The following is a 23,515-nucleotide window of genomic DNA, read 5'->3' on the forward strand; positions in this document are numbered from 1 at the left end:
ACCCCCCTGTCCCATGGGAGCACTTCCCTTCTTTCCCCAGCAAAGCACAAAAGTGGGGGAAGAAATGAGGAATAAACTGGAGACCAGGTTAAACCATTTACTCACCATTTTAATACTGCCAACAACTAGAACAGATGGGAACTGTACACGTGACAAACCGGGAGAGAGAAGTGGATGCAAGGGTTCAGCGAAGGAACATACTGAGGGCTTCCGACTGTTACTACAGGGAGACCGATGGCAGAGGGGAGTTTGGCACCACATATACAAAGTAAAGGCATGCTTGTCCATAGGGATTGGGAGGCTCCAGACAGAAAAGGCCATAGGGAAAACGCACAACAGAATTGCCCACCGCTTCCACCCAAACCCACAGCAGGATCGAAGAGGGGAGGAGTTGCTCTGTTAGCAGCACATGGTCCCCAGCCCCCTTGGAGCTCTGGTTCCTCTCCAAGGGGGGCAACACGTTCAGCTGGAGGCTGATCCCATGGAAGGAGTCGTGATGTGGGGATCAGCATAAAGCAGGTTCACCCCTAAAGCCTCCTCCTGCTGCAGGAGCTCCTTTGGGAAGGATGGCAGCAGGATGGGAACACGTTACATATCAGGAGAAGCCGTTAAGAGCTCTAAGGATCCTTTAAGTAGCTGCAGATATATTAAATCCTGACCATACCAAGTGTTAAAAACAAAGAGTTCCTGCTAAGAGGAATGCTTCCTGCATGATCTGCTCACGTGTGCATAGTTAAAGTGAGTAGTTTTTGTTGGGTTTTTTGCTTTTTTCTAGGTTTTTATTCTGAAAACAAGATTTGTTTGCAAAGAAAGAACTGACAACCAGTAAAGTCACTGTTATCCTGATGGAAAAAAAAAAAACAACCTTAAAACCAGACTAGTGGCGGCTTGTTAACCAAAGAAAAGAGAGAAAGCTACATATTGAAGGCCTGGAATCCAGCACCTCAACTTCCCAACAAGCTGTACACATCCGAGACAACACCATCGCGGCGGCGGCGGGATGAGCCCGTCCCACGAATGGTCGCTCCACTCCACCCTCACTCCACCAAGGAAAAAGGTCCCTACGAGAGAAGATTGTGCTAAAGAAGGCAACGTTCCTCATGCTGGTTGGCGTTGCCCTGGTCCCCTTCATGCTGCTGCTGGCCCCAGCGAGGCAGCCGAGAGGCTGGTTCTCAAGTCAGCGCGTGGAAGAAACTGGGATGGAAGGCAAGAGGGAAACGTTTAGGGGAGGTGCAAGGCAAAGCCTCAAGCCCCAAGGTACGAGCCCACCGTTACCTTCTGCCCCTTTGCTCCTCAGTAGAGCCCACACTCCTTCAGGTTGTTCTTAATGATAACATCTGTGACAGCATCAAAGACAAACTGCACGTTCTTGGTGTCGGTGGCACAGGTGAAGTGGGTGTAGATCTCCTTGGTGTCTTTTCTTCTGTTCAGGTCTTCAAACTGACACTGGATGTAGGCAGCTGCTTCCTCGTACGTGTTGGAGCCTGAAAAAGAGAAGATCCCTGTCTTTGGCCAGCACTTGACAGCACAGAGATCTTTTAAGCACACATTAAGCCGCTTGCAGCCATCTGCCTTATCCATCTACAAATCCAAATCCACCATTAACCCCTTCTGGTAAATCTGGAGGCTATTCCCAGCTCCTGCTCAGTGACCTTGGACAAGTCACTCCCTGCTCCAGCCTCCTGCCAGAGATCACTGGAACAGGCTGCTGTGCTTCATGCCCATTCATCCCAGGCTGCCCAGAGAAGCCCAAGCCCCTGTGTCCAACCTGGCCTTGAGCACTGCCAGGGATGGGGCAGCCACAGCTTCTCTGGGCACCCTGTGCCACTGTCCCACCACCCTCATAATGAAGAGCTTCTTCCCAGTATCTCCTTCAACTCTTCCCTCTTCCAGCTGGAACCTGTTTCTCCTCATCGCATCCCTACATCCCTTGACCCAAGCCCCTCTCCAGCTTTCCTGCAGCCCCTTCAGGCACTGGAGCTGCTCTAAGGCCTCCCCTTCAGGAGCCTTCTCCTCTCCAGGCTGCCCCAGCCCAGCTCTCTCAGCCCAGCTCCAGAGCAGAGCTGCTCCAAACCTCTCTCCCAGCCAAAAAGCACAGGGTGCCCTCGCTCTGATGGGGAGCAGCACGTCGCTGTTTGCACTCCAGGCTGTGAAAGAGCACGACAAAGGCTGCTCTGAACCACAGACATGAACGACCACAGCTCTTCCAGGAAAACGAGCTCTCAGCTAACAAAGAGCCCAAAGACACTGCCCAAGAGCCAGAGTTAAGGGAACAGAGAACAGCTTTTGAGTTATCGTGGGTTGTGTTGGCTTCAACTGACTCATTCCTGGCCCTGCTGACATAAATCCATGGCTGTTGGCTGAGCCCTGCCTCACCTGTGTACTCTGGATAGCAGATTGTTAGTGGGCTCTTCTTAATCTTTTCCTCAAACAGGTCCTTCTTGTTCAGGAAGAGGATGATGGACGTGTCTGTAAACCACTTGTTGTTGCAAATGCTATCAAACAGTTTCATACTCTCATGCATCCGGTTCTGGAAAATAAAGGGAGAAGGAGGAGGTGTCATTCCAGAGGTGTCAGGGGAGGATGGGGTGGGGACAGATAAGATTTAGTGCAGAGGCCAGGCCAAGGAGGAAGAGTCATGGATCCCCAGTCTGGTTTGTGTTGAAGGGACCTCAAAGCGCATCCAGTTCCAACCCTTCCACTAGAGCAGCTTGCTCCAAGCCCCTGTATCCAGCCTGGCCTTGAGCACTGCCAGGGATGGGGCAGCCACAGCTTCTCTGGGCACCCTGTGCCAGCGCCTCAGCACCCTCACAGGGAAGAGCTTCTGCCTAAGAGCTCATCTCAGTCTCCCCTCTGGCAGGTTAAAGCCATTCCCCTTGGCCTGTCCCTACATCCCTTGTCCCAAGCCCCTCTCCAGGTTTCCTGCAGCCCCTTCAGGCACTGGAGCTGCTCTCAGGTCTCCCCTTCAGGAGCCTTCTCTTCTCCAGGCTGCCCCAGCCCAGCTCTCTCAGCCTGGCTCCAGAGCAGAGCTGCTCCAGCCCTCACAGCATCTCCATGGCCTCCCCTTGATGTGCCACTGACATCCTCGCTGCCACCAGAGCACGGGCACAACCCTGAGCAGGTTCAGGTCTCTTCCTCGCTCTGCCACTCCCCCAGGACACATTTGTGTGCACAGAGATGCACACATGCCCCAAGGGGAACAACTCAAGGCACCTCCCAGCAACGAGAGCCTGGAGAACATCTCCTTTATGCTTTCCAGGGCAAGTCAGTGCAGGCAGCTGCGAGGAAGCGCTCATCTTCTGAGGAACAGCACAGCAGAAACAAGAGCAGTGACCCAGAAATGCACACACACACCCCCCCCCCATGGAGGACAGGTCTGTGCGTGCTTCCACCCCCCTCCCAGCAGGCAGCAACCTCTAACTCCTCAACGTACCATCTCCTCATCCTCGGCCAAGACAAGGTCGTAGTCGCTGAGGGCCACGCAGAAGATGATGGCTGTCACCCCTTCGAAGCAGTGGATCCACTTCTTCCTCTCCGAGCGCTGCCCACCCACATCAAACATCCTGGGGGAGGCAGAAGAACCAGCTCAGAGGCCACGGAGACCTCCCTTCCCCAGCCCCACCGTGCTGCAGGGGATGGAGGAGGCGCAGCTGAGGCCTCTCAAGCAACGCTCTCCATGCAGCCTTCCATTAGCGAGGCTGAGGGCTTTGAGCCCCCCCCCTTCCTCAGGAGAAAGGGTTTTCCAAGCAGAATTCCTCTTCTCCAGAGCCATTCCAGCAGGAAGAACTGGCTGTTACCTACGGGGCTGCCCATGAGCCTGCTGATTCACCAGGGCACGCTCCATTTGGTCTCTGCCTCCTATTTCCTTAGCAACAATCTATGTGCTTGAGTGGACTCCAAACATCAGCCTCAGCTCTGGCAGTTCACTGACACTGTAGCTGAGGAAGGATTAAGCTGGAACTACCTGAACACTCCAGCTGGGAGCAGGAAATTCATGGGGTTTAGAAGCAGTTTCATGTGTTCAACAACATCATCTGGAGCTGCTCCCAGGAGTCCTGGCTCTCCTAAAATGAAGTCCTTTGAATCAGTCCCAACGCCCTGCTCAGCAACATGCTCTGAGCTGCTCTCAGGTCTCCCCTTCAGGAGCCTTCTCTTCTCCAGGCTGACCCAGCCCAGCTCTCTCAGCCTGGCTCCAAAGCAGAGTTGCTCCATGGCCTCCTTTGGCCTCACTCCAACAGCTCCATGTCCCTCTTGTGCTGTTGCCCCTGCTCTCCCCCCAAATCCATGCAGCAGCTCAGGTGTTAAAAACAACTTTGCATTTCTGCTGTTGCTCTTTCAAACTGTCTTCAAACACAAGCTAAAAATCAGCAGACAGACACTTATTTAAAGGCTCTGAGCAACAGAGACTTGAAAACATTGCCACAGATAAAGGAAACTTGCCCAAAGTTTCCTTACATTCCATCCGAGGACACAAGTGACACGTGGGGCACCAGGCTGAGTGGGAGGAGCACACTTAGGGTCCAAAGCAAGGGTTGTCTAATGAGCAAAGAGCAGGGAGCAGAGCTAAAAGGCAAGCTAGAGCCACTACAGCAGGAGCTCCATTAGTGATACATAAAGGGACACTGCCACGTCCAGGCTCGACACCTGAGCCCAGCAGGCCTGAATTTAGAAGGAGGAGAGGATAAGGAAGTGCCATCCTCTTGTGGTGGCCTGTCCCCAGCATGCTTGCTGCATGTCAGGCAGCACAGCCACCATGGAGAACACCACGCAGCCACGATTGGGACTGCAGGGATTGCTCCTGCTCCAAAGCAAGGGGTTAAATTCGCCCTCAAAACCCACTCAGTGTCCTTTTAGTACGTTTGTTGGCTCCTCTAACCAAGCTTGGAGTACCTGTGTCTGGGCTTCCAACATAAAAGCAGCTGAAAAGAACAGAAGAAGGCAAAGAAAAGTCAAACCAGTGTCTCCAGGGAGCAATGCTGCTGGCGAGGGAGCAAACCAGTGTGGGACCTGCCACTGGCAGCACGTGCTGAAGCCAGCCCTGCAAGCCCAAGGTGGGGACAGGACAGGCTCTGCCCTTCACTTACTTGAAGTAGAGGTCCTTGAAGGTGAAGTGAGTCTCCACGATGCCGGTGGTTTTCACCCGGGTGCGCAGAACGTCCTGCTGGGTGGGGATGTAGGTCGGCTGGGATATTCGATCCAAGTCATTGAGGTAACTGAGCCAGGAGACAACACAAGATGGGCTATTTTAGTGCGCTGCTCGCCATGAATCTTTTATCAGCTGCAGGAGAAAGGCAGCACAGAACCTTTCCATCGCAGGCCAGGCTGTGAGCAAAGCCCCCCCCTCACCTCAGCTCCATCCCAAGGGCTGGTGTTGTGGTGCTTTTGGGTTTAACCCTTCCCCACACGACCTTGCAGCTGGGCGTGAAGCTGATAAGCAGCCAGCACAGGGCTGCTGATGCAGAGGCCGTGCCAAGACTGGTATCTCTTGGGGCAATCCACAGTCAAGGTCTTTCGCCTCAAAGCTCAAGGCAATAAATCCAAGGGCTCGCTTTTAAAGGGCAAGGAGACACCAAAGGAAGCAGGAGGGAAGAATGGAGCAGCAGGAATAACTCACAGGACAGGAGGATTCATTCACCTCCTGCAGCAACAGGGAGCATCCTGAAGCCTGCTGGCAGAAGCCACGGCTCCACAGCATCAAGTCAACGCGCCCATTGAGACCCCAACCAAGCCCAGCTACAGCAAATGCAGCTCTGAGGGGAAGGACTTGGGGTGCTGGGTCAGGAGAAGCTCCCCATGACCCAGCCCAGAACCCCCCCATGTGCTGGGCTGCACCCCCAGAGCGGGAGCAGCAGGGCAGGGAGGGGATCCTGCTCCTCTGCTGCATGAAGGGAAGATCCCCCCTGCAGTCCTGCTCCAGCACAAGAGGGACATGGAGCAGGTTCAAGCCATTCCCCTTGGCCTGTCCCTACATCCCTTGTCCCAAGCCCCTCTCCAGCTTTCCTGCAGCCTCTTCAGGCACTGGAGCTGCTCTCAAGTCTCCCCTTCAGGAGCCTTCTCTTCTCCAGGCTGCCCCAGCCCAGCTCTCTCAGCCTGGCTCCAGAGCAGAGCTGCTCCAGCCCTCGCAGCATCTCCATGGCCTCCTCTGGCCTCGCTCCAACAGCTCCACGTTCTCCTGTGTTCTTGTTCCCTTCACCTTCTCCAGGTGTAGCAGAACTTGACCAAAAGCACCAAACCCAACCTGGAAAAGCAGGGTCTGAGCTCATGTTTTTCAGCACCTCCTCAGCCACAGCTTGAACATGTTCCTCACCAACACAGGCTTGGGCACTGCAAACACACCTCATGCGCCTGCCTACAGCCCCTGGAGGCAGAAACCCTTTCCACAGCCTCCTTTACCACCAGGCTCCTTCCTTCACCCACTGAGCTTGCAACACCTCTTCCCCCCCCTTGGATCCATGTGTTTAGAGAGCCAACCATTCCCCCTGCCTCAGCACCACTGTGCAAACACACGCTTGCAGAAGGATGCTTTGGGTTTTTTGTTTCCCTTCTCCCACGGAAAATGAGGGCTCAAGCACATAAAAAAGGCTGACAAAAACCTACAGTGGAATCTGTGTTTGTCTTTGTGCCCCTCCAAGGGTTCCCAGAACAGCGTGGGAAGGCCAAGGGCGAGGTCCTGCACAGGGGTCAGGGCAAGCAAGCACAAATGGGCAGACACTGGATGGAGCAGCCCTGGGGAGGACTTGGGGGTGCTGGGTGAGGAGAAGCTCCCCATCACCCAGGGCAGACCCCCCCGTGTGCTGGGTGCAGCCTCAGAGCAGGAGCAGCAGTTGAGGGAGGGGATCCTGCCCCTCTGCTGTGCTCTAGGGAGAGCCCCCCCTGCAGCCCTGATCCAGCTCTGGAGCAGCAGCACGAGAGGGATGTGGAGCTGTTGGAGAGAGGCCAGAGGAGGCCATGGAGATGCTGCGAGGGCTGGAGCAGCTCTGCTCTGGAGCCAGGCTGAGAGAGCTGGGCTGGGGCAGCCTGGAGAAGAGAAGGCTCCTGAAGGGGAGACCTGAGAGCAGCTCCAGTGCCTGAAGGGGCTGCAGGAAAGCTGGAGAGGGGCTTGGGACAAGGGATGTAGGGACAGGCCAAGGGGAATGGCTTTAACCTGCCCGAGGGGAGACTGAGATGAGCTCTGAGGCAGAAGCTCTTCCCTGTGAGGGTGCTGAGGCGCTGGCACAGGGTGCCCAGAGAAGCTGTGGCTGCCCCATCCCTGGCAGTGTTCAAGGCCAGGTTGGACACAGGGGCTTGGAGCAAGCTGCTCTAGTGGAAGGGGTCCCTGCCTGTGGCAGGGGCTGGAGCTGGGTGAGCTTTAAGCTTCCTTCCAACCCAAACCATTCCATGATTCCATGATCCTGTGCCAGCCTGGCACTGGTTCAACAAGGATCCATCATTCCCAAGCCACCTGCCAGCTTCAGCATCAGCCCATCTCAGCTCTAAGAGACTTGGGCTGCAGGAGCAGGATGCTCTCAAGTGCACGGCCTTCAGCGGGTACAGATAAGAGCTCTCCCCTCCTCCCCACACTCACACCAACCTTGGCATGGGATTTTCCTAACAATGCCCTCATGTCTGCTTGCAGCACTGGAAGGAATCCTCTCAAGGCCAAAACTGGCTCTGAAGGCTTCATACAAAGCACTTATTATGAAGAGTGAAGCAGAGCTGGGGGAAGGGGATTGTCACCATCCCACTGGTGACAGCAGCCAACAGAGGCCTGCGGCAGAGAGAGCCAGGTTTGGTACCCAAGGGGGCTTTCAAGAAGCATCATCACCAGCACTTGTGCTGCCTGGGAAACACAAACAGCATTTGTCCTGCAGAGGAATTCATCATCCTTAGGCAAAGGCTTCCTGCAGCTAGAGGAAAACAGGGAAGAGCTGGTGAAACCTCTGTTTCATGGAATCATGGAATGGTTTGAGCTGGAAGGGACCTTGAAGCTCATCCAGTTCCAGCCCCCTGCCACGGGCAGGGACACCTTGCACTAGAGCAGCTTGCTCCAAGCCCTGTCCCACCTGGCCTAGAAATGTTTAAGTATAGTTTAATATTAGGAATATTCATTTTAATATTAGGAATATTTAATATCCAAACAGGATTTAAGGAATTCCTTTCTCTTGCCTCCTCTCCCCCCTCATCCAGCTGGGTTTTGGCACCTGAAGCAAAGCAGAAAACAAGGGAACAGTGAAAAACTCCATGGAAAGGGAATGTTGTGGGTCCCCTTTAGCACTGTAAATGCTTGTCTGGGTCAGTGAGGACAGAGGCACCGCCTGTGGCACAGCCCTAAGCTGAAACAGCACGTGGAAAACCCTGGAGCTGTGATCCCAAGGTGGTGCTGCACGTTGGGAATCACAAGGAAGTGCTGGGAAGACCATGCTCTGCAGCTGGAGCTTGACAGCAAAGAGGAGAAGGGAAAAGAAACCCACAGCAAAGAATGTAGGTTTTCTCCAACAGCGTGTCAGGGAATCCAGGGCAAAGCTGCCACGCGGGACCAAGACAGGATGTGCCAGAAGGGAGAAAGGGGGATCAGAACTGATGTTAATGGCCTGTGACTGCACAGAATTCATCACCTCCAGTGTGTGCACACGGGTGGCTGCATGGAATGGGAAAAGCAGCAATGAAAATCACTGAAAGCATTAGAGCAGCTCCCAGTGCCTTAAAGGGGCTACAAGAAACCTGGAGAGGGGCTTTGGACGAGGGATGGGATGAGGAGAAACAGCTTCCAGCTGGAAGAGGGAAGAGCTGGATGAGATACTGGGAAGAAGCTCTTCATTATGAGGGCGGTGGGACATTGGCACAGGGTGCCCAGAGAAGCTGTGGCTGCCCCATCCCTGGCAGTGCTCAAGGCCAGGTTGGACACAGGGGCTTGGAGCAAGCTGCCCTATGGAAGGGGTCCCTGCCTGTGGCAGGGGTTGGAGCTGGAGGAGCTTTATGGTCCCTGCCAACCCAAACCATTCCATGACTCCATGACTGTCTGCTTGCCAATATTCCCAAGGATCAGAGAGAGATAACAGAAGAGATGAGGAAGCAGCACTTCAGCATCCCCTTTGCTGCACCATCAAGCAGGGTTTGCTCTTTGTTGCACCAAGCATCATGCACAAAGGAATGAAGCTTCCCCATGGCACTGAGTCCAGGTGGGAGCAGGGATCTATGGAACCATTTGCTCCCATCACAGTAAAGAAAAACAGGAAGCTGCAATAAGACAAGTGAAAATACAGATGCTGAGTGTCCACTCTAGTGCTTGAACATCCACAGGTCAAACCAAGAGCTACTCAACTGCTCTTCAAGACAGAAAATAAGGAGAAAACATACAAATCCCTGTGCTTCCAGATAAATCCCCTGGATCTGTGTCACCTTTGGGAGCTCCCCCAGCCACGACACAGGGATCAGGACACCCCATTACACTGGTTGCCTCCCCTCCAGCCTGCCAGGGCAGCTCTCTGACGGGCAGGATCCCATCTTGCACAATGGGAAGCACTCAGCGAGGCAGGACTCAGCAGGAAGAAGCTTTGGGAACAAAGTGATGCTGCTGTGTAAGCCCTGGCTCCTCCTACCACCTCATTTCCTGACCTTCACAAGATTTCACCCAGATCTTCCTCTTTTTGCCCCACTTTGGGTGTCTCACCAAGGGTCTGGGGCCTGGAGTGAGGAGCAGCCCCCAGGCAAGCAGAACCCACACCACAGCTGGAAAACCAGTGGAAACCACTGGGCATGTGTTTAAAGGCTGCTGACCCTGGAGTTTCAGGCCCATTGTAGGTGATACAGAAAGGAGAGGGAAGAAGACAGGTCTGTAGCTGCACGATCATGCCCTGCACTGAAGGAACCAGCTCCCAGTGTTTCCCAACCACGGAGTTGCTGGGATACAGACTCAAACTAACAGTGCTGCAGAGCAGCTTCCTGTGGTTTGGGGTTGGGAAACCAACTGCTCTGGTAGCAGAAAAACGTCATCCTTGGGCTGCCATCTCTCTGCCACCAGCCCAACACAGCAATCCCTCACAGGAGCTGTGCTGCACAAACCAGGACAGCATCCGGACAGGAGTTGGTGGGAGATGCTCAGGAATGGGAATGCCTCATTGAAATCCAGCCTGGAAGGAGTCAGGTCAAGTGGAGCCCCACTAAAGCAGGCTCATGCCCTCAGTTCCCAACCTGCTCTGCTGCTGACCCTTTCCTACCCTGTAACAGAATCAGACTGGTTTGGGTTGGAAGGGACCTCAAAGCTCCTCCAGCTCCAACCCCTGCCACGGGCAGGGACCCCTTCCACTAGAGCAGCTTGCTCCAAGCCCCTGTGTCCAACCTGGCCTTGAACACTGCCAGGGATGGGGCAGCCACAGCTTCTCTGGGCACCCTGTGCCAGCGCCTCAGCACCCTCACAGGGAAGAGCTTCTGCCTAAGAGCTCAGCTCAGTCTCCCCTCTGGCAGGTTCAAGCCATTCCCCTTGGCCTGTCCCTGCAGGCCCTTGTCCAAAGCCCCTCTCCATGTCTCTCGTAGCCCCTTCAGGCGCTGGGAGCTGCTCTGAGGTATTGGAACACTGCTGTATTTTCTCCACTCTGCCTCCATCCTCCTCTTTCACAAAGCCAGGCTTCCCTGTCCTCAGCTTCCTCCTCCAGCTCCCCCAAGCACTGATGCTTTCTGCCCTAGAGAAAGCCCTTCTCTGTATCTTTTCATTAACTTATTCCCTCATTCATCCCCCTCATCTCTCCTTTCTTCTCCCTTTGAAGCTGAGGTTTCCTCCTGGCATGCAGGAACAGCACACCCGATGCCAAGAAAGCCTCTTGTCAGCTCCTCACCTTCATCCAAACCCAAGCTATCTTGCCAAGGCAGTACAAACATAGATGAATTCTGCCTCATTTTCCAGCTCAGATGTGCTCTGTGCAGGAGGAGCCTGCAGGCACCTGAGCTCTGACACATCTGAAGCTCCTTCCTAAAGAGCTCCTTTTTCAAAGGCTTCAATCCTGGCTCAATAAAGACAAGTTTACAGCTGGGCATCAGGAGGGCAAAACTCAGCCCAAACCATCCTTCAGAGCCTCACAGATTGGCTCTACGCAGACCAAGCTCGTGACTCCTTTCTCTTTATAAGCACAAAGTGTTTTACTCATTCAAATCAATCATTTCCCCTCCCTGCCTCTGGGAAGGGCTGAGGCACTCACAGACCCTCATTGAGCAGCCAGCTTCAGCCCATTGCTCCAGCCAAAACTTTCCAGTTGGGAAAGCAATTCCCTGCAGTTCAGAATGGGCACAAGCAGCAGGTCTGGAGCTGGGCTGAGTGTGTGGAGGGAGGCACAGGGATGGAGCATGAGAGCTGCTCAGGGGAAGGACCCCAGGACTGGGTCAGCCTGAAGAAGGCTCCTGAAGGGGAGACCTTAGAGCAGCTCCAGTGCCTAAAGGGGCTGCAGGAAAGCTGGAGAGGGGCTTGGGACAAGGGCCTGTAGGGACAGGCCAAGAGGAATGGCTTTATTGTGGGTTTTCTCTCCATTTACCACAGAATCAGCCAGGCTGGGAAAGCCCTTTCAGCTCATCCAGTTCAACAGCTCCCAGCACTGCCAAGGCCACCACTGACCCATGGCACTGAGGGGGTGTGAGCACTGCAGGGACGGTGACTGCAGCCCTGCCCTGGGCAGCCTGTTCCAATGCCTGAGCACCCTCTGGGGCAGGAATTGTTCCTCAGCTCCATCTAAACCTGCCCTGGGGCAGCTTGAGGCCGTTTCCTCTTGTTCTGTCATTTGACAGCCCCCTCCTCCTAACACTACACACAGAGTAAAAATGACTTCGATGAGCACCAGCACCAAGTCCCCTTGTAAGCTCAGCCCCATGTAAACCAGATGAGAGCTCCTGCACCCCCCCCAGCTCAATCGAGGACCCTTCACCACCCAGTTCCACCCTGCTTCCAGCCACCCCAACCCTTCCAACACCGTTTGGCCCCTTGGGAAGAGCCCAAGGAGCTGGGAATGGTTTCTTACTATGATGCAGAGTCGTTGAGCTGATACTCCCTGGATCTGCTGAAGCAGGCCTGGACTCCAGCATCCCTCCACAAGCGTTTAATGACCCCAGCCAGCTCGGTGGTCATCACTCCCTCCTCTGCGCTGCCAGCTAACACGAACAACTGACGTGCATCGTCCTGCAGACAGGGCAGACAAAAAGGAATTAGGAGGAAAACCCACTGACACGTCCACAAACGCAGCAGGGTTCAACAGCACAGTGATCCCAGGGGCTGCAGGAGCTGCTCTGAGGGATCCCAGTCCCCCCTCATGCCATCCATCCGCTCTTCTGCCCCCAAAGCATCAAGTTATTCCTCTCCTGCACTCAGAAAGGCAAAGAGTGGGTGAGAAGGTCCAGCCCATGGGGTGAGACTCCTTGATCATGGGTGGCACAAACAGCAGTGATCACTGCTCTGAAGTACCAGGCAGCATTCCCACTGGAAACAGGACCTTTTGGGAATGTTTAAGAGGAGGGAAGGATGCCAATGGGCTACTGGAGATTAATGAAATGAACCACAAGGTTTTGCAGTTTAAACCCGATTATAGTACTGTACAGTAGAGCAACAGGAATCAAATGCAAGCATTGGGTGCTTGTGGGTTTAAAGCTTTGGGGACTTGTTGTTTGTTGCAATAGCATCCTTCTGGGAGACTGCCCCATCCCTGGCAGTGCTCAAGGCCAGGTTGGACACAGGGGCTTGGAGCAAGCTGCTCTAGTGCAAGGTGTCCCTGCCCATGGCAGGGAGCTGGGACTGGATGAGCTTTAAGGTCCCTTCCAACCCAAACCATTGTGTCATCTAGAGCAGCAGCAACACAACAGCCCAGGTTAATGGGCAAGACATGAAGCATCCTGGCTGAAGGGCACATCATAAGCTCAGAACATCTGTGGTTGCATCACTAGAAGCAGAGCAGGTTACTTCCCCATACACGAACTGTAAGCAGGAGGAATTAGAACCAGACAGGAAGAGCCTGGGGCTGAGCACCACTGCCTGCACCCATACACGCAATTCCTGCCTCCTACACGTTGCCAGGAGCCCTGACTTCCCATTTGGCCCGTGCTGTCCCCATCCCCAGGGGTGTTAAAGGCTTCTTGACTTCAATTTGTCCCACGTGAAGTGTTGGAGGTGACAGTGGGAACAGCCCAGGGAATCAGCACAACTGGGAAGGTGGGGAAAACACCCAAAAAACAAAGAGGAGGAGCAAGAGCAGCGAAAGCCATTATGATTTACTTGGCTAAACATCAAGTTTAAGTGGCAGGATGCTGCAACAGTGCTGAAGGCTGATGTTAAGCCCTTTAAAGCTGAGAATTTGATTCAAAATCACAGATTAGACTCAGGTTTGTGGGTTATGTATTTCTGGGGGAGCATTCAAAGGTTCTTAACTGTGCCCTCAGTGAAACACTCAACACTTGGCACTGATAACACTTAACAGATGATGAAAGGGCTTTTGCTGTTGTAGCTTGTAACAGACATTCCCTCCTATATCTAGGCTCCATGAACACAACTCGGAGCACAGCCTCTGACTGAGAGAAACAAGTGCAATACTTACAGCTCTGGCAACCTCCCCAAAGTCTATCTTTAGCCTGCCCATGGCTCTTATGATGGCAATGATGGACTGGATGGTATTGCTGTAGACGACCACTTTATACTGCTTGCACTCGTCCTCCGAGTAGCCATCCTCATGAATAATCCTGGAAGAGAAGCAAGCTGTCATTCCCAAGCCAAGGCAAACAGGCACCACGGATCTCTTAGTGCCAAACTGCAGCAGCTCTCACTTACTTCATCTGCTTCACAATGGTGCTTTTCCCAGATTCTCCAGCACCTGGAAAGCAGCAAAAGAATTCCCGTTAGCAACCATGTGAGATGAAAAGGAAAGGCGGTGAGATGCCACTTGCAGCACTGTGTGCAGCTCTGGTGTCTTCAACATAAAAAGGACATGGAGCTGTTGGAGCATGTCCAGAGGAGGCCACGAGGATGAGCAGGGGCTGGAGCAGCTCCTGTATGGAGCCAGGCTGAGAACACTGGGGCTGTTCAGGCTGAAGAAGAGAAGCTGCGTGGAGACCTCAGAGCAGCTTCCAGTGTCTGAAGGGGGCTACAAGGATGCTGAAGAGGGACTCTTCATTAGGGACTGGAGCGATGGAACAAGGGGTGATGGGTTCAGACTGAAACAGGGGAAGATCAGCTTGGATCTTAGGCAGAAGCTCTTCCCTGTGAGGGTGCTGAGGCGCTGGCACAGGGTGCCCAGAGAAGCTGTGGCTGCCCCATCCCTGGCAGTGCTCAAGGCCTCTGTTTGGCTGTGAGCACGTTCACCCTCCACAGCCTCAGCGCTTCCAGCCCAGGAGGAAGCCAAACCCTCACTGCTCTTTTCCACACCCACCCTCCACATTCCCTGTATCAAGGGGCTGCGATTTGAAGGCTGCAGCATCCCAAAGCAGCCATGCTCAGCCCCAACAGCAGGATTCAGGAGAGCCCTTTGAACACAGCCTCTGTGGCTTTTACTTCTCATCTTTGCAGTCATTTCCTCCTTAGATCATCTGAAAAGGATCTGCTGCTGCAGCAGCCACGCTCAACTTGCAGTGCCTGTCACCTGCCTGACAACACAACACCAGCACCAGAGACAAGCATGCCCTGACAACACCACCGGGTTGCTTCTCCCCCACCAATGCAAACTGTGTTCATGTAACCCCTTCCCTTCTCCTTTCCAACCCCCCTTCTCAGAGGTTCCTTCAAAGGCAGACGAAGGAAACAGTGACCCACACCCTCTAAACCTCCCTACTACCACACACACAACGCAGCCCTGGCTCCACAGCAGACACCGCTGCAGGCACCGCTCCAAGGGCATGGAGAAGGAGTTCAGTCACCTCCTGTGGGACCTCACTTGCTGGTCCAGGTCCTCTCTTTGCTCCTGCAAGAGCCAACCCGACACGGTTCCTCATTAAACACTCATTTAAAACCATCTGCCCTGCAGCTCCAGCCTCATTCCCAGAGCTCCTGCTGGGCTGGCAGCTGCTGCTGCTGGGCCCATCTCAATTGCTCATCATAAAACAAGCATTAAGGTTGCCCAAGCCTGTGCTGAGGGACCTGCACTACATCCTGCCACACAGCAAAAAGCTTTCTCAGGGGCCTTCCTCATTTGGGACTCTGCTTCTCCTCTTCTCTTCCCCCCACCCCACACAAGGCCCCCAGTACTTTGCATCTTACTCCTTTCCAGCCCTGAGCATCAGCATCAACAGCAAACCTCCTGCAGCTGGGTCACGGCAACCCCAAGCACAAACACAGCCCCCGCAGAGATGTGGCTTGGATGGAGCAGCCCAAAGAAGGACTTGGGGGTGCTGGGTGAGGAAAAGCTCCCCATTACCCAGCCCAGACCCCCCCCCACCGTGTGCACCCCCAGAGCAGGAGCAGCAGGGCAGGGAGGGGACCCTGCCCCTCTGCTGTGCTCTAGGGAGACCCCCCCCTTGCAGCCCTGATCCAGCTCTGGGGCAGCAGCACCAGAGGGACATGGAGCTGCTGGAGCGAGGCCAGAGGAGGCCATGGAGATGCTGCAAGGGCTGGAGCAGCTCTGCTCTGGAGCCAGGCTGAGAGAGCTGGGCTGGGGCAGCCTGGAGAAGAGAAGGCTCCTGAAGGGGAGACCTGAGAGCAGCTCCAGTGCCTGAAGGGGCTGCAGGAAACCTGGAGAGGGGCTTGGGACAAGGGATGTAGGGACAGGCCAAGGGGAATGGCTTTAACCTGCCAGAGGGGAGACTGAGATGAGCTCTTAGGCAGAAGCTCTTCCCTGTGAGGGTGCTGAGGCGCTGGCACAGGGTGCCCAGAGAAGCTGTGGCTGCCCCATCCCTGGCAGTGTTCAAGGCCAGGTTGGACACAGGGGCTTGGAGCAAGCTGCTCTAGTGGAAGGGGTCCCTGCCCGTGGCAGGGCTTGGAGCTGGAGGAGCTTTGAGGTCCCTTCCAACCCAAACCAGGCTGGAATTCTGTGATCTCCAGGTCTCATTTCTGTTCTTCAACGCTTGAACCTTCTCTAAACATTTGCAGATGTCCACAGCACACCAGCTGCTGTTCTCCTTTTTCCAACTCACTGGAGTGGCTGTAAAGGGTTTACATAAAGAAATCCATATTAGAAGTACTCAAGTAAACAGCTTTTATCGTGCACCTTCTGTTCCCTGCTATCACACAGCCTCCCTCGCTCCGGTGCAGGGTGTTCCCAAGCACAGTGTGGCTTAAACCTTCAGTCAAGGACCTTGAATGGAAGGAATAAAGATCAGGGTGTTAAATGCTACTAAAACACTGCTCCAACCTACAGGAAAGCGATGCTCTGCATTAGAAATGAAGCTGAAGAGTTACATTGAAATGCCTCTGGACTCTGCAGGCAAAGCACCAGCCCCATGGCTCACACAGGGACCAGATGGGCAGCTCAAGGTGTTCCAAAACCCATGAAACACGACACTGGTTCTTACTGGGATCAAACCCCAGGGAAACGGGAGCATTGCTGGGATGTTCCTCACTGTAAAAGGAAAAGCAAAGCTTTGCTCTTTGCTGGGGTCAGCAGAGCCACGCAGGGATCACGTTTCAGCACAGGGTGACCCAGGCAGGGATGTCGTAACTCCAGGGGAAAATTGCTTCAGAAGCTGAACTTCTCTTTCCCTAGCAGCAAAGAACGTCCTTATCCCGCAGCTCTGCCGGACACAAGAGCAGCTCATCCATCCCAGAGCCTCTGCAGTCGTTTGTCCCACCTGATGGATGCATCTTCTGCACGGGACTGGTTCAGGAGGGAAGGGACCTTAAAGCTCCTCCAGTTCCAAGGCTCCAGAGCAGAGCCCTCGCAGCATCTCCGTGGCCATCTCTGCATCCAGTGAAGTCCTGGTCCTCACAGCATCCTTCAGCACCAGAAACCAGAACCTTTCCCCCACCAGAAGCCAGCCTGAGCCAGGAGGCTCCAGAGCTCCACAACCCCCCCTGAGCTCACTCCACAGCACCCCAGGGAAGAGCTCAGCACCATCAGACAGCGCTGAGCTCCCTTTGCTCCGAGGTTGATGAGCCCTGTGTGAGAGCCAACAGCCACATCCCTTTTCCCTGGGGAGGAAGGGAGAAGGGGAGGGAACCTCAAGCATGTTATTACCAGCCCTGGGAGACTGATGTATATACACAGGAGGGAAATGATCTCCCAAGCATTTCCCTGGAGGAAGCAGAGGCTTTCCTGCAGCAGGAGATGGCAGCCAAGCCACTGGCACATCCATAAACCAGAGATTAAAGGGAAGAGAGCAAAGAGCAAGCTCCCAAAACACAGCTTAGACTGGGAAGGACAGGTTGACACAACAGCACTGGTGACAAACACCTTCCATCACCCGCTTTGGGACACAAGGAAGGTCGGTCAGAGCCTTCCAGCCAGGAGCATCCAGGTCACTGCTTCAGAGAGCACCAACAATCTAAGTGTGGTTTCAGTGAAGCTGTGTTCAAACACATTAACCTGTGCTCCAGGAGAGGAATTTCCTTCCCAGGCTCCACTGAAGGGGAAAAGCTGCGCAGCGTCTGACAGTGTGTGAAGAGAAAGCAGGTCACTGCTCTAGGAACCCTTGGAGACGCACCCAAGAGCTGGATAGGGAGCATCCAAGTGAGGACCACCAAACCTGAACAGTGGGAGATGTTGCTGCTCTCCAGAGGAGAGCCTGTAACTACAGCAACAGCCCACAGCAGCGTTCACAGTCTCAACAGGGCTCTGGCAGCAGCTTTGCCAGACCATTCCTGAGGCAGGAGGATGCTGCGACCCTTCCTGAACTCTGGAATGCAGGGGAATTCCTCAGCAATTCCAATATCCCCTCAGAAACCAGCTCAGGAATAACCCAGCTGCGTCACTTCAAGCTGCTGAGCTGCAGACTGGGGTGATGCTGGGAGCCGTGGGGCTGAGGGGCAGCTATGGGGTGATGCTGAAGAGCCTGGATGTGGTCCCAGCCCCACTGTGACACCCCAACCTGACCCATCTCCCCTCTGAGAGGCCAAAAAGGGGTGAAACCAAGAGCATCAGAGGCCAGCCCCTAAACACCAAGGGAGCAGTTGGAGCAGGAGGCAGTAAATCAGCATAAATCCACTGGGCATCTCCTTTCATCCACATATATCCCATAGCAAGTGAGCACAAATACTTCTCCTAAGGTAGGTTTCCACAACTGGTTTGTATTCCATATGGAAAGGCTCTTAGATACCCCACGCAGCCATGACCACTTCCCTCCTGGTTCCCAACCTCATTGTGCTGAATTCCAGCCCTCACATCCCAAGCTCCAGCCCTCAAGCTCCAGCCCTCACATCCCAAGCTCCAGCCCTCACATCCCAAGCTCCTTGTATGGGTATTTCCAAGCTGCCATCCAGGGAAAATTCTTCCCATCTCCCCTTGCCAAATGTTCATTCCAATGCATCCCTGGAATGCTCTTGGGGATCACGAGGCCAAGAGGGGTTCAACAGCTACAGAACAAACACAACAAGAGCACTGTGAATCAGGCAAAGGGGAACATTCCCACCTGGAGCACTGCACCCAGCTCTGGGATACAACACGAGGCACACAGCACACGCTGCATGATGTGGGGTTTGGCTGATGCTCAAGGGAACATCTCCCCCTGGCTGGGCCCCCCTGGTGCCCCTTTCTCATCCAGAGGGCAGAACCATGTCTATGCTCTTTACATTCAGGAGATGGAGCATAAGAAGCAGCTTCCAGTGAAGCTGGAATGCCCCAAAAGCAGCCAATGTCTTCCTTAACCTGTCATGACCAAGTCATCCTGAAGATGTGCTCAACAGCAGAGCTTCCCGCCCCCAAATGCCATGGAATAAGGTTTTCATCCCCCAAATGCCATGAAATAACGTATTTGTTGCCCAAATGCCACGGAATAGCAGTTCTTCTTGGGCAGGACTCACACAAGTGGATGCTCTCAAAGATATGGGATAAAAAAGGCACCATCTGCTCTGCTGGGATACTGGAATGGGTGGAAGACAACAGAGAAACAGACACAGCTTCTCTGGGCACCCTGTGCCAGCGCCTCAGCACCCTCACAGGGAAGAGCTTCTGCCTAAGAGCTCATCTCAGTCTCCCCTCGGGCAGGTTAAAGCCATTCCCCTTGGCCTGTCCCTACATCCCTTGTCCCAAGCCCCTCTCCAGCTTTCCTGCAGCCCCTTCAGGCACTGGAGCTGCTCTCAGGTCTCCCCTTCAGGAGCCTTCTCTTGTCCAGGCTGCCCCAGCCCAGCTCTCTCAGCCTGGCTCCAGAGCAGAGCTGCTCCAGCCCTCGCAGCATCTCCATGGCCTCCTCTGGCCTCTCTCCAACAGCTCCACGTCCCTCTTGTGCTGCTGCCCCAGAGCTGGATCAGGGCTGCAGTGGGGGGGTCTCCCCAGAGCACAGCAGAGGGGCAGGATCCCCTCCCTCAACTGCTGCTCCCGCTCTGATGGTGTGCCCAGCACACGGGGGGATCTCTGCTCCCCATCTGCTCGCTCAGCTCTTCAGGTAAAAGCGATTTTAGAACAAACTTCTCCTTTTCATTCTTTCTGCATGAATCCACAGGACCATTTCCCAGCAGGACGCAGTGTCTGAACCCAGCAGCACGCTTCCAGGCTGAGCAATGGTGGGGGTCAGGCACAGGCAGTTCCACACTGGCTGTGCCCACACACAAACACCGTTTGGACAGGCTGGGCCGGGCAGGAACCGGCTGCATTTGGCACTGGGACAACACCATACACCCAGCAATGGGTTTTGTCACCCCATGTCACACACACACACCCCTCCAAGCATGGCATAAGGTGCCAAACCTTCTGACAGGCACTGTGGAGCAGAGCTGAGCACCCAGGTGAGGTACCCAGCCACAGCTCCTCCACCTCCTCCATTCCAGCTGCTCATCCCAACTGGAGCGATCCCATGAGGTTCCCTCCGTCAGCAGGATCGTGTCTGTGCCTGCAGAGCTGCGCATCCCTGCAGGCAACGAGGAGGAAAGGGAGGTGCTGAGAGCAAGGACAGCTCCCAGATTCTGGAAGCACCGGCTCTGGGTTCCCTGCTGCTCTCAATGGGTGAAACCATTCCCAGCTCCTGAGCTGAGCTGTTGCTGATGGTACTTCCACATGGAACACTGCTTCCAGCACACGGGCAGGGCTGGCATGGCCAGTGGTTGTTCCATGCTCAGGGTTGGTTTATACAACCCAAAAGCTGAGGAGTTGCTCAACAGAGTTGTGAAAGGGAAGGGTTGGGAAGGGACTGAAATCCCTGCGGAGGAGCTGCCACACCAACAGCTCCGGGATTGCCTTTATCCCAATGATCCCGGAGTTATCACAGCACCAGAGCACCAACCACCCCTGGGATGCAGGAATGAGCCAAGCAGCTCCAGGAACATGGAGCACACAGTCCGAATCCTCCTTCCTCCCCTGCCCAAGGGAAGCTGGTGCTTGTGGGAGAGGGGAGGAAGTCAACACACCAAAACCCTTCCAGTTTTGGGTCCATCACTAACTCCAGCTCGGTCAATGCTGCAGCAGCAGGACAGGAAGGAGCATCCACCCCTTGTAGGAGCATGAGCCTCCTCCTAACCTACATAACCCTGCACAGCACAAACCAGGGCAAGAGACGTTAACAGAGCCAGGAAAGGATGTGCGGATCCAAACCCTATCCATGAAGAAACACATCCCCTAAACCTCCTGTAGCCCCATGGCAGCAACACCAGAGGGATGTGGAGCTGCTGGAGCGAGGCCAGAGGAGGCCACGGAGATGCTGCGAGGGCTGGAGCCACCTGCTGATGCAGGGAGTCATGGAATGGTTTGGGTTGGAAGGGACCTCAAAGCTCCAACCCCTGCCACGGGCAGGGACCCCTTCCATAGAGCAGCTTGCTCCAAGCCCCTGTGTCCAACCTGGCCTTGAGCACTGCCAGGGATGGGGCAGCCACAGCTTCTCCATTCAACCCATTCCAGCATCCCAGCACCCTCAGTAGAGAACCTGTGAGAGCCTCTCCTGGAGCATTCTCTAAGGCTCCCAGTGCAGGGATGAGACATTCCTGCTGCATTCCTGCATCTGGAACTCCCAACCAACCTACCAGGAGCTGCTGCTCCATTATGATCCCAGTAACCACTGAATCCACAAGAGCTCATCTGGAAGGGACCTACCTGTCCCACTGCCTGCCTCGGAGCTGACCCTGTTGTTTAAGGGATTGTCCAAATGGCTCAGGGCATCACCCACCTCTCCTGCAAGCCTGTCCCAGGCTCCTGGGGAAGGAATCCTTCCTCACATGCACTGGGAACTTCCCACTCTGAGTCATTCCCATGCGCCTGCCTCTGGGAAGCAGGGAGAAGAGCTCAGCACCTCATCTCCCCTTCCCCAGGAGCTGCAGAGGGATGAAGATGCTCCTTACCCTCCTCGTCTCCAAGCAGATGAGCCCCAAGCCCTCGGCTGCTCTTCACAGGGCTTCCATGCTCACAGCACCACATCCAAGGGTTCTGCTGCCATCCAAAGCTGAGAGTTGCCCATAAGGCACCTGCTCTTTGGACTTCTAAAGCCTCCCCTGCTCTGAAACCAGTTCTCACATCACCTTTCAGGTACTCCCTCCCCTCCGCCATCAGTCAAGTCATGGCCCCAAAGCCCTCGGAGCCTTTTCACCACCAGCACCAAGCACAGACCTGAGGTAGAAAAACACAAAGGAAGAATTGCTCCATCCAGAGGAGGTGCTTACAAACCCCTGGAGAGCCCAGGATCATCCGGACACGCAGCCAGCAAGGTTCCCATGGACACACGAGGTGGGAAACCTCAGAGCAAGTAAAACACTGCTGAATGGAGAAGGAAGCCATTCCCCTTGTCCCAAGCCCCTCTCCAGGTTTCCTGCAGCCCCTTTAGGCACTGGAGCTGCTCTAAGGTCTCTTCCAAAGAGAACTATTCCTCCTCCAACTCTTCCCAAGCCCAGGATGTATTGAGCTGGGACGCACATGGAAGCAACGCTCCCTTCCCATGCTGTCTGCACACACCGAGGCCGTGGCCACCCCACCACTGGTGTCACCCTCTGCAGAACCAACCCGGCCAGGGCAGGGTGACACCAACCTGAGCTCACCCTAATGCAGAGGCAGCTCCATCAGTGGATCATGGCTGGGAGCACCCAATGGGATCACCAGAGCCACTCACACCAAGGGCACCTCTGGGGTGAGGAACACAAGTGCCCGGAGCCGTTTTCATCTGATCAAAGGCTTTAATCCCACTACCCTGTAATAAGAAGCTCAACAGCCCCGATGACTCCACCCCTGTATCCAGCATCACCGATACACCCATCCTCTTCCATCCCAGGACCCCGCAGGACACCGACACCACCCAGCTCTTGGAGCCACTAGGAAGGGACAATCCCATGGGATCACGGGTCACAGCCACAGCGGACACTCCACAGGGTGCTCTCCCGGCAGCAGGCACAAGGAGAACAGCGCATCCCATGGGAGCAGCACAGCACCCCCCAGGCCAAGCCAAGCCAGGCCGGTCCCTCCCCTCTCCCCCCAGGAGGGGATCAGAGACCCGGTGTGCGCAGGGACGAGGCCGCACCAGGACCCGGGTGCTGGGGGGGGGCTTTCAGACACAAAGACTCGAAGCAGCCTCACTCCCGGGACCCCCATTGGCTGAGGGGGGGGGGGGGGGCGCAGCCCCGGCTCTCCCTCACTAACACCCCGGGACCCCCCATTGCTCGAGGGGGGGGCCGCAGCCCCGGCTCTCCCTCCCTAACACCCCGGGACCCGCCCCATCAACCTTCCAGCCCCCCCGGACTCCGCCTCCCTTCATCGGAGCCTCTTTAGAAGACCCCTGTACCCCCCCCGCGTTACCGGCCGCGGGCCCCTCCTCACCGAGCAGCAGCAGCTTCACCTCCTTGGCCGCCTTCTCGCCGTCCTCCCGCAGGTTGCGGTCGATCATCTTGCTGCGCTCCACCGCCGCCTTGTCCTCGGCGCTCAGCGTGCAGCCCATGGCGGCGGCGGCGGCGGGGCCCGGGCCGGCACCGGGGGAGCGCGACGGGAACGGGAGCGGGAGCGGAGCGCGGCTGCCTCGGCCCGGGCGGCTCCTCAGGCGGGCCGGATATCCGGTTGTGAGCGCAGGGCACGACGGGAATTGTAGTCCCCGTTAGGGCACAAAAGCAGCGGGACTTCCGCCTCGGTACCGCGGGGCATGATGGGATGGAGGGAGGGGGGGACACCACTCACTCGCAGTGCTTCCGCCTCGGTGGAGCGAGGCATTATGGGAGCCGAGGCGGGGGGCGGGGCTACACTTCCCGCTCTGTGCCGAGGGGCATGATGGGAGTTGTAGTCCTTAGGGGTAAGCGTGGGGACTCCGGCACCCCCACGCCCCACTGCCCCCCCCATCCACCCCACAACCCCCCCACGAGGGGGTCTCCACCTCCACACCCCCCCCAACGGGACAGGTGTGGGGCAGCCCCAGAGGGGACAGCGGCCGGGCACGGGCCCACACTCCCCGGGGCAGGAGGGTGCTTGGGGGGCAATGGCAGCGTGGGCAGCCCCCGCTCCAGCCCCATCTCCCGCTGCACGGGGGCCGC

The 23,515-nt window shown here is 55.6% G+C and overlaps 1 protein-coding gene across 1 annotated transcript; it reads right to left on the minus strand.

Annotated features, from left to right (window-relative positions):
* Nucleotides 1-88: 88 nt before the first annotated feature.
* On the minus strand, nucleotides 89-22,995 carry GNAI3 (G protein subunit alpha i3). The gene is made up of 9 exons (XM_062636008.1): nucleotides 22,815-22,995; nucleotides 13,775-13,817; nucleotides 13,545-13,686; nucleotides 11,982-12,139; nucleotides 5,085-5,213; nucleotides 3,434-3,563; nucleotides 2,377-2,530; nucleotides 1,276-1,484; nucleotides 89-1,194 (listed from the first exon to the last, which is right to left on the minus strand). Exons 1-8 carry the CDS (start codon nucleotides 22,930-22,932, stop codon nucleotides 1,294-1,296), a joined length of 1,065 nt encoding a protein of 354 aa, XP_062491992.1. The 5' UTR covers nucleotides 22,933-22,995; the 3' UTR covers nucleotides 89-1,194; nucleotides 1,276-1,293.
* Between the last annotated feature and the right edge of the window lie 520 nt (nucleotides 22,996-23,515).

Source organism: Pezoporus occidentalis, unplaced genomic scaffold (assembly GCF_034315485.1).
Source record: "Pezoporus occidentalis ecotype Australia unplaced genomic scaffold, CSIRO_AGI_Poc_V1 ctg462, whole genome shotgun sequence".
NCBI classification, from domain to species: domain Eukaryota; kingdom Metazoa; phylum Chordata; class Aves; order Psittaciformes; family Psittacidae; genus Pezoporus; species Pezoporus occidentalis.

Coding starts and splice junctions, on each gene's coding strand:
- GNAI3 (XM_062636008.1), bottom strand. CDS start 22,932: ATGGGCTGCACGCTGAGCGCCGAGGACAAGGCGGCGGTGGAGCGCAGC. Junction 13,818..22,814: donor GGTGAAGCTGCTGCTGCTCG/GTGAGGAGGGGC, acceptor GCTGCTTTCCAG/GTGCTGGAGAATCTGGGAAA. Junction 5,214..11,981: donor CTCAACGACTCTGCATCATA/GTAAGAAACCAT, acceptor CTCCTGGCTCAG/TTACCTCAATGACTTGGATC.